Source organism: Sus scrofa, chromosome 15, assembly GCF_054392235.1.
Source record: "Sus scrofa isolate SSC_HxYL_T2T_F1_AM1 chromosome 15, Sscrofa_HxYL_maternal_Yorkshire_Landrace_v2.0, whole genome shotgun sequence".
NCBI classification, from domain to species: domain Eukaryota; kingdom Metazoa; phylum Chordata; class Mammalia; order Artiodactyla; family Suidae; genus Sus; species Sus scrofa.
The window spans coordinates 59,449,365-59,459,969 of record NC_139397.1 but is presented as its reverse complement, the minus strand read 5'-3'; the positions used below and the strand labels follow the sequence as shown (position 1 = coordinate 59,459,969).

The 10,605-nt window shown below is 41.0% G+C and overlaps 1 protein-coding gene across 20 annotated transcripts in view; it reads right to left on the bottom strand.

Moving 5' to 3' along the window:
* Positions 1-4,792: 4,792 nt before the first annotated feature.
* Positions 4,793-10,605, bottom strand: part of STOX2 (storkhead box 2) — a 215,223-nt gene continuing 209,410 nt past the window's right edge. For all 20 annotated transcript variants that reach the window (XM_021075613.2, XM_085000954.1, XM_021075612.2 and 17 more), the window contains one exon: positions 4,793-9,208. Coding sequence is in view for 10 of the 20 variants with exons in the window: in XM_021075612.2 (XP_020931271.2) it covers positions 9,013-9,208 (196 nt within the window). In the remaining 10 variants the exon portion in view is untranslated. The remainder of the gene's footprint in view (positions 9,209-10,605) is intronic.

Sequence of the window (10,605 nt, the reverse complement as noted above, 5' to 3'; positions counted from 1 at the left end):
TTAAAGACAGGAGATACGGAAGGGAAATAACTGTGGCATCTTCTGTTTCCAAGGTCATCGCCCTGAGAATTTTGAAACCTTCCTAGTCTGAATATTGATCCTTTGACATGTGACACAGATGTGCCGTGAACTGCCATCAAAAACCTGTGAAGGGAAGAGAGAAAACAAAAGACCCTTGTCTTTTCCAATCCATTTAAGATTTGTTAATCCATCACATGTCTTGTCAACAATGACAAGCAATGTGAAGGTGTGCTGCTTAGGAAAGACCCACTATTACCTTTGCAACTGGATGAGATGGCAAACGGTGAAAAGTCGTGTTTGTGGAGGATAGTCAAGGACGAGATTTTAGGCAGTTCCCGTTGTTACTCAGTGGTAACAAGCTGGACTAGATTCCATGAGGATGCAGGTTCGAGCCCTGGCCTTGCTCAGTGGGTTAAGTATCCCACGTTGCTGTGAGCTGTGGCATAGGTCGCAAATGTGGCTCGGATCTGGCATTGCTGTGGCAGGCAGTTGCATCTTCAATTTGACCCTTAGCCTGGGAACTTCCATACACTGCAAATGCGGCACTAACAAGCAACTACAACAACAACAACAACAACAAACAAACAACAAAGAAAGAAAGAAAAGAATGAGATTTTAAATCCAGAACTATTCTGTTATTAACATTAAAGCAGGTGCCTTTCAGGGGAAATTTTTCCCGAAATGTGGAACATGGTAAAGAATGGCAGACGCTGGCTTGAAACACAGATACAAAAGGGTTCAAAAATAATTTCCCAGGATAACAAATTCTCAACACATTATTAAAAAAGAGTCACACTATATCTTTCTGCATGGTATCTCCTTTTGTCTTGTTGCCACTTACGGAGAACCTGGGTCTAATGCAATAATAATCTATGTATCTATTTAATCATCTATCTACCTGTCTACCCTTCCATCTTCTATCCATCCATCCATTCATCTAATCTCTATCCACCCAGCCATTCATCCACCCAATTTTCTATCTCTCCATCCAGCTAACCATCTATCTAATACATTATCTATCAGTCAATCCTCTGAAAGTCTGGGGATTTCTCAGGACTGATGCTAGTCCTAAATGTGACTGAGGAAGAGAGAGACTGCTCTTCAGTGAACATCAGTAGTTGAATCTTGCTGTCTGAATTCCAAACTAACATCTCTGGCCTTATTTTCTTAGCTAACACATCAAATCCCCTTCTCCCTCTCAGCATAATATTTCTAAGGCTGTACCTTTTAGAAGATTCACCCCAAACCCTACCCAGCCTATCTTGAGGGCAGGTGCCTTGATTTTCCTGGAAATTCCTGCATGGTGTATTGTGCCCTGGGAACATTCATCACACACAATTATTCCCTGTGTTAGATGACCAGTTATTTGCTGTACAGGAAAATTCTGGAGCCCCAGAGCCCAAAGAGGGGGAATAGCACTCATTCCCAGTATTCCCGTAGTAGGGATAAGATTTCCCGGTTAAATAAAAATACTGAAGGTAGGTGAATAACTGCTTTTTATTATTCAGTGCCTCTCGATTTCACAGCTGTTAACAGCACAGACGGCAAATATCGAAGACTCTGCTTGAGTTTCTTTACGAGGAAAAAAAAAAAAAAACCACCACTCTAAACACTTGGAAATAAGTTAAACCCATACCATTTCCTCTGGAAAGAAAAGATTTGTATGAACTATGACCATTCTCTCAAAGGAGCCAGAACCCTGCCTCCCATCTTCTTAGCGAGTCACCACATTTTCTCCATGTGTCCAGTCACTGGATGGTTCTGAGGGTAACACACAGTTACCTTTCCTCCAGCCCAGCGGCTTTTGGTCTTAGTGTAAAACTCACAGTGTACTTCCAGTGTAGCTGTTCTTCCTTGCTCTGAGCTTGAGAAATGAAGGGTCTGTACTGAGACAATGAAAATAATACAAACTAAAATAAGACTTGTCCTCCAACGTAGTCACTTTGGGTTTCACACACTTACCCCTAAATGACGCTGTCATTGTTCAAAACGGTCTGGGGAAGCCTGCTTTGGGTCTTGCCTTTACAAGAAAACCAGGCTCAACTTTACAGCTCCGTATTGTTTTGGACTAAGTATGCGGTTTTCTAGCTTACTCATTTGCATGACAGCAGATCACTTTGGGTTGGGAAAAATAATGTCCATTCTCCCAGGACAAAGATTTGCCACCACTGAGGAGAGTCAAAGAATGTATAATAGATTCCGAGGGCAATTAACACGGAGGTGATCCAAAGTTGGATCCAAAGTTGGGCAGGAGCCTCACTGGAATATGTGAATAGCCTCTGAGCATGCGCTAGAGAGGGGAATCCTGTTTGTTTGGGCGTGGAAATTGTGATATGAGTGATAACAAAACAACACAAAAAACCTGATGACATGACTTTATGATTTCATTTAGAAAACAATTATGTGCCTCTACAAGCCTCCCTTTGTGTTAAAGTTGAACAGCTAGCTAAAGATGAGATTTTTTTCAACATTCCTAGAAAAAGATTTTGATTAGAAATTTCCATTTTCAGCTGTTTTAATTCAAAAGCTCTAACAACCAAGATTGTGCAATAAAAATGTATGACATCATATTAATTGAGGAGAGAAAGAAACTGGCCTCATGGAAGGTATTTTCTCTCAAGTGCCAAAAAAAAAAAATCCACTTAGACATATAACCAAATGTTATTTAATATCTTAAAAAGTAACACAATCCAAAATGGATAGTTCACACAACACTACATAAACAACATGAACACAATATTACCATATGGAGGGACTTTCAAATATAGACTTACAAAAATCCCTGTGCTTTTTTTTTCTTTTAAGTTATTATACTAAGCATGACAAGTAATCATCATTTACAATATGGTACACTGACACGATAAAAACCATGTTACAAATGTGCTGTTATAAATCAGTAACGTTAGGGAAGACATTTCATGAACTGTAATTATTTCATATGAAATACTATACAATATAAACAGAACATCCATCGTGGATGACCTTTACAGCAACCAGAGACCAAGTAATTTAAAATTTTTTTTTCAGTGCAAACACATTTTATTCAAGGCAGTCTTGGCTGCAAAACTCCTTTCTAACATACAGTAAATCCCACTTGCACTTCTTAATTCATTTACCCTAATGTAATAGTCACATTCAGTCACTCAGAGAAAGATACCTGCAGAATTATGATCCCTTTAAACTTAATGTTGAAATTTAATTCTCTTCTAGAAAGTTGTACTGATGTCAACTACTCTAAGGACCTTAATCTGTAGCCGTCAATACTGACATCAAGGTCACCCTAGGGCAGCTCTAGCCTTAACCCACCCTTGTGTGCACTGTATCACACACTGCTTTGCCCTTCCAATGTGGAAACCATGGCGGTGTATTGGTATCTAAGTTGGGGGGAGGATAGGAAGTAAGCAGGGAAGGGGGACCTCCTTGAAGGAAAGGAAGGCGAGGAGCCGTGTGTACTTTGAGATGAATTTGCTGTCATTGCAGGGGATTCATGTTGGAGGAGACATTGGATCTCAGATTTGGTACCACTTTTTGATGGGCTCCAGGGAATGCGCATGCCCAAACCAGCCTTTGGACAGGGAGGGAGGCAGCTGTTCATGGACCAACCAAACTTTTAGCCTTGCATCGGCTTCCAGAGTCACTGCTGCCTCACCTGGGAAACACCCCCTTTCCTCATTGGCAGCGTGTGTGTGTATTCACACTTGAAGCCAGCAAGGAGCAAAGCCCTGTCACTGATCAGGTACAATCATCAGAAGAATATTTGGTCCCCCTTGAGCCTTGAAGAATTCTGAACCTTGCAAATCAGCACCTGCAAGTCCTAGAATGACTCTGAAAACACAGGGCTCTGTGTTAGAGGAACCACAGCTGGGGACTCCCTCTCTGGGATGTTGCTGCAAAAGACGCAGAGATTAACTCCACCAGGGAGACGCCAGTGTCTACTGCCTAGACCGGGAAATTTAATAACGATTCTTCTCATAGATGTAATTTACAAAATGTCTCCTCAATAAAAATCTGTGGGAAAATATTGGATGCATCCTTAATACTGTAAAACTTTGGGGCCTGCTGACAGAGTGATAGCTGATGCTTTTATCTTACTTGGCAAAGATCAGATTGATAGTCATCTCTTTCCTGCTCGTATTTTACTAACCTAGAGCAAAGCAATGTCTTCCATGGCTTTGGCATTCGATTTTCCTGTGTTCTAGCTTCCTCGAGCCCTACATGTGAGCAGAAATTCGCTCACGAACAGAAGAGTATGGGAGGGGGGCGGTGTCTGGGGGGTCTGGTGAGGAGGGGAAAGGAAGGGATCACTTCCACTGGGGTCCACTGTCACCTGACAGTGTGCTGCTAGCTGGTTCTCTGACTGGCTTGTGGTCACGGGGAAGGTCCCCGACCGGGATCTTTTATCTCCTAATTTGAGAAGAAAGACACCCATTTAAAACTAGATCAGCTTCCCTGGGAAATCCAGATTCTTCAAAGTAGGGCTCAATGTATTGTACTGAATTTCCGTCGTGCTAAGAAGCACTTTGAAGAGGACTTGATCAAGTTTTTAATGAAAATTGCTGTTTCAGCACCTTCCTCTGCCAGGAGCAGTCATGTTCCTGAAAGACAGTATTTGAGCACAGGATTTAGAGAAGCTCAATATGAAAGTGTAAACAAGGGTGTATGTCCAGACCTAACATTGGATTGCAATGGCATTTGGGTGCATTTTGTAAAATTCCCAACACCCTGAACTTTTTTTTTTTTTTTTGGAATGAAAATGGACGAAGGTGTCAAGTTGTATTTGTTAACTCTGACTTTATTAGCACACATCAGAAAAATAGCATTGTATTTCGTCATGTCTCGTGATGGTCTATCAAATGGATAGAAAATAGATCATTGGTAGCTGCCACTGTGTTTCTGGGTAATCGTATGTCATTCCTCCTGTTTATTTGTTTCAAGTTCAGGTATTACAAATGTGACCTGCTTTGTTAGTTGTGAATCCAAATGCTCTGGAAGCGCTTTGAGAGCCTAAAATAAATTTGCAAAGTCATCATAGGTTGTTGTTGGTTTTTAATTAAGCTCCAATACAGCCCGTGTTATAAAGGGTGAGATTGTTCAAAATATGGTCGCTATTGTATCATGAGCAATATGCCTATAATTTAAGTTAAAAACTTTATTTTCAAGTACACTTTGTGGCGATAAGTGGTTTATCCTGGGTAGAATTTTACAAAGCTGTGCCAACCTAAAAAATACAAACAAGGCTTTCATTATCACTGAACAGGTTTTTGTTTTTTTCTCCCCATGGTGACCGCAATATAATTTAAATGCACACTTTAGAAATGCTGGTTGGGTTATGACAAAGGGAGATCTGGGAACAGCTGGTGTTCAGATCGTTGTGACTCCAGATTAACTTTCAATGGAAGCTTCCTGAACCTGAACTTCAACGGCATCAGAGAAGCAGTAATTTGCTATTTTGTCCTTCGAGGCCTCTTTCAGCTCTTATATGTGTTTCCTCTATTTGATGGCACCCCCCCTTTTCATATGCGCATGAAGGTCCCCTGAGATGTGCAAAATATATAAAACGAAATACAAATTATCGAACAGAAGCGGTGGATATACAGCACAGCTCTTTTAATTCAAATGAAGTCTGGGCTCAATATGGTAGCATGCAAGTGAAGGCGGAGAAGCCCAGAGTGCTTCAGAGGTGGCAGTCCAAATTTCTTGTGTGTCTTGCGACCGAGAACCTAGAATTCAGATCAGATTCGTATAGGAGTAAACAGCTCGCTAGATCATGTTTACCAACTGGCTCTTGGCCAGAGAGAACTCTTAGCAGGAATGGGTCGGGGGCGGGGGCGGAGGAGACAAGAAATTTAAACTTCCTCTCGTTCAGAACAAAATCAAGTGCGCTTTCGTGGGGAAGAAGAGGAGAGACAGGTTTACAGCTGAGAGTGAAATAATGCTGGAAAAGAAAACCATGGCAATGAAACAGCCACGAGTCCACATAGGTCATCACTCACTCACACACACACACACAAACACACACACACACACACACACAACGCCATGGCCTAATGGTCAAGAAAATTTTCAACTTTTCGGAACAACACACGTGAACGCACTGCTGCCGCTTCATCAAATTTATGGAGGTAGTTATATGTAAAAATAAAAATTACCATAAAGTAATATGCTGCATCATAATAATACATAAGTGTGCAAAATGCTGACAGATGAGTTGACCCTTTAAAGTTGAACGCTACACAGAGATTCAACCAGATTCAGTTCTGTAAACCTTTTCCGTTGATAAACTCTACGTGAAGTCTAGATAAGCAGCCGTGAGACACAGAGCTGTCTTTTCCCTGGAGGAAAGGATGCTGGGCAAAGCTTGGAGCGGGCCACTGAGGAGGTCCCCGCAGACCATCTTGGGTCATATTTGTAATGTGCTTCCCGCCAACCACTTCTCCCTGTTCAAGAAAACTGATTCCATTCAGTGAGAAATATTTCTGCAGGGAATGTCTGCTGACACCACACCCTCACTGAAGTCCATTGCTGCTATGCGAATGGCTGCTGCTCTAAGGGAGTTTTTTTGCTTTTTGCTTTTTTTTAAAATTATGTACCCCATAGCATCAGGCAAAGAGTGTACACATTTTATTTGAACAATGTCTTCTGTAAACCTATTTCTCATGAAATCTTGATAAGTTCCTATTTTAAAGCTTCTCTTAAAGGTAATGCTTTCCCTTCCTGTTCACACAGTATCTGATGATTATAATGGCTACTTTAGGAGGATCAACTAGAGGCTGACGTATTGTTTCAATGGTTCTATTATTTATGAACTGATAGTATGATACACAGTTGAGGGCAGGTTTTTTGGGGCGGAAAAAAGAATTTAGAATAATTTAGTAATAACTCTATGGTATACAACTCCCCAAGGAAACAGACTCTGCGTACAGTCTATTGGATCTGTTATTGTTCCTTCCGGACAAATTTAAGCAACGAGACAGAGTGCATTTCTGAGCAATCAAGGCATGCCTTGGAGGAAGTAAGGCATGGGACTGAAAGCCAATTGACTTCAGCATTTTAGGGGTGTGGGAGTTTAACCAAGAAACATGCTTATGTGTAAGCACAAAAAAGGAATAAGGAATCCACATAAACTTGACCAAGTCCAGTTTGACCCAATGCAACTTCCAGATATCTGAAAAAGCATGAGGGGGTACACAAATGTTTCAAGAAATAGTCCAACTGCGTATAGGACTCCACTCTTTAGACAGATGGCTGCTGATTCAACCTAACACTGAAGCAGAAGTGTTTCACAAATTTGGTGCCAATTCCTGAAATCTGGGGTGAAGCTGTTTCAGATTTATTTTTTAGATATTTATTGTATGGCATGAGGCTCCAAATATCACCTGCCACTCAACTAAATAAAACTCTCTGTTAGACCGTTTACTGGTGTCACAGATCACCCTTTTGCGAATACTTTTCCATTATGGGCAGATTTATTGCGTCATTCTGATAAAATGAGGCGTGGGAACTTTGGAATGCCCCTTTCCTAGAAGGCTGAATCTTGATTATTTGGAATCCCTTTGAGGACCTTCTTTGTGCTCAACATGACATGGTAAACCAAGGAAAAAGGTTAACAAACCATTCCGAAATCAGCCGGGCTAAAAACTATACATCCGCCTAAAACTGCCTCCTGAAATTGGTTACGAAGTTGTCTGTAAACATTCCTGTGGCATAGTTCATGTATATGCATAATGGTTATTCCGATAAATTTTCAGGGGCGTACAAGTCAGGATTACACCACACTTGCAGAATGATCACATTCTGTTGTTAATTACATGGGCACATGGATATTTCTAATCAAAAATTATTTTTAAAGTTTTCTCTCTAGATATCTTCCCAGGAATAAAAGGCCTGAAGTTCAACTCTCCCTAAATTTGCTCTTTCCTACAACCACTAAAAATGATCTCCCACAGCCTAATTTAGGCATTCTATTTAAAACTACATAAAATAGATTTATGTCCTTCCATTAGAAAGAATAACGCCCAGGCCATAGTCTTCATGTGTATCACAAAGAACATTTTGCTTTTTAAACAAACTAATTACCATATCTATTACAGTTAGATAGCATTAGCCTAAATTTTGCAAGGAGGAAATGATCTTCCTTCAATGTTTGATTAACACCTTTTAAAGTCCACATCACCTCTCCCATCACTCAGTGCTCCGTCCCAGCCAGGCTGGGGAACTCTTCCTTTGTCCATTTCAGATTCAAAGGCCTATATTCCTGTTTGTGATTATGGAAGGTTGTAAAACAAACAAACAAAAAATCAGACAAGCATCTTGACACTTAAAAGCAAAATCCTGAAAACAGAACACTCCCAGTTACTTGGATCTCAGACCCCTTCCGACACACGTCCACCAGCTCCTGCAAAAACTCACGAAAACGCACAGTGCAAAATGATTGGTGCCTAAAAGATTCCCACGCAAAGGGCTGGCTGCCCTCCTGGTCAGTTTGGCATCGATTTCCCTCAAGGTGGACCCTGGCCTTCGACCTTTTTGTGGTGGCTTTGTTTGTTTGTGTTTTTGGAAGTGTCAAGGATCAGTTCTGCGGTACAGGGTGGCCGCAGACTGGGGGGGCAACACGCACCTGTGGCATTTTAAAATGGACTTGGCAACGGCATGACATCGAAAATGCATATAACACTTACAGTGTCTAGACTTCCCTATGTGTGCTCAGTTACAATTAGTGAAGCAAAAGTAGACATATCACCCCTACTGCTATTCTTGTTGCTACAGAGCCATACATGTGAAAAGCAATACTCTGAAATAAAGACTGTGTTGTTGTTGTTGTGTTGCCCTAGCCTACTTATTAGCAGCACAGTTTCCATCAACACAAAAACTGTGGCTGAGATGCTTGTCTTCCCAACGATGTCACATCAGTCCCAGTGTCGTAAACATCAGTCCCAGTGTCGTAAACTTGGTCGTATCAAATGAGACAGGAGATCTGAGGCAGGATGACTATCACACACTAGTAACAGAAGCTTGCAAGCAGTTGGAAGGTTTCTGTAATTTCTCGGCTTCGTTGGTGGGGGGGTCCGTACTTGCTCGGAAACTGAAGGCTGGGCCAGCTCCACCGTGGGCCGGGCTCCAGGTAGGGTTCTGACGACGGTTACTTTCAACAATGCTCGACGTGTTGGAAGCCAGGCTCTCCCGAGTGCTAAAAGAGTAAAAAGGTTTTGTTTTGTTTGGTTTGGAACATAAATAATTATACGTTGAGCCCCAGAGGAAGAGCTAATGATGGAGTTAATGGATTTCCTCTGTTGGTTCAAGATGTCATGTCCATAGCATCTCATACTGATCACTCACATATGCTTCTCCAACCTGGACTCCAAAAGCTTTCACAGGACAAGTTCTAAGCAGCGGTGTACTGAATTGAGGGTTTTTATACAGCTAAAGGCACTTGAAATGCCTTCCCTTTCCTTTCACAGTCAGGGCAACACCTTCAAAATTTGATGTGCTAGGTGGCTAGCACATCTGTGTTTAAAAAAGAATAGCTGTCGTATATATACATAGGTAATGATTTCATTTCAGGCTCGAAACTCATTGATAGAATGGTTCCTGAATACACTCAATGATTTTACCCTACTGGTTCTATTTTCAGTCTTGGTTAGCAGATTCTGGACTTTGATGGTGGGCTGCAAGCATGCCGCTAGCCAAATGGCCACAGTGATGGAAATACAATTATTTTTTTAAATGTTCATACCTCTGTTTCAAATGTATAACACTTTGGTTAAAATACATTCTATTTTCAGATAAGGAATCTTAATTTTTTCCCCATTTACATTTATTCCTCCTTTTCCCCCGCTTTAGCAGAAATATTTTATTTTCTAAAAGACTCTTATAGAATAGAGGTGGTTTAAAGGAGTGAGTATTTTGACTTCTCTTTTAATTTTTTAATTTAGAAATACTTGAGTCTATTTAATAAGATTACTTGGCCTGAGTGATGGGAACTCTATGGTCCTCAAAATGGTAACAAGAAATTTATCAGCTTACAAACAGGTTGAAGAAGCCTGCTCAAAACATGGGTTGATCCCATAACTGATTTAAGGTCACAATACAAAGCAAACCTTCTCACCACCTCTTTTCATTCCCATCCTAAACGGACAGCGATTTTGTCTGAAAATTACAGCTTGGCTGCCATTCCAACAGGTTCTTTCAACCTGACCCCTTGTGGCCTTAAGTTTGCTCTTCATCAAGAAGCTAAGAGATAACTGTTTAACAGGAAGTTTGTTCACTGACAGAAAGAAAACTGGACCTTTCCAGACTGCGGAGTGTATCTCCAGAAGGTTGATACATTTGTAGAAATCACGTTTTTTTCGTGATGCTTCTGGTAAATCTGGGCATATTGAAAGAATACTCCAAAGCATCATCACTGAAAGGATAGAAAGTGCTAGACTTACCTCCTTACCTGCCTTACACCCCATTCTAAGGAAATTCATCAGTGGTTTTCCAGGATTACAACTGAGGGTCAGGCGGAGAAAGGAAAAAGGGCAATAAACATGTAGAAACCCAAAGATGTCATGACACATTCCTTCAGCTTCATTCTTAATTACA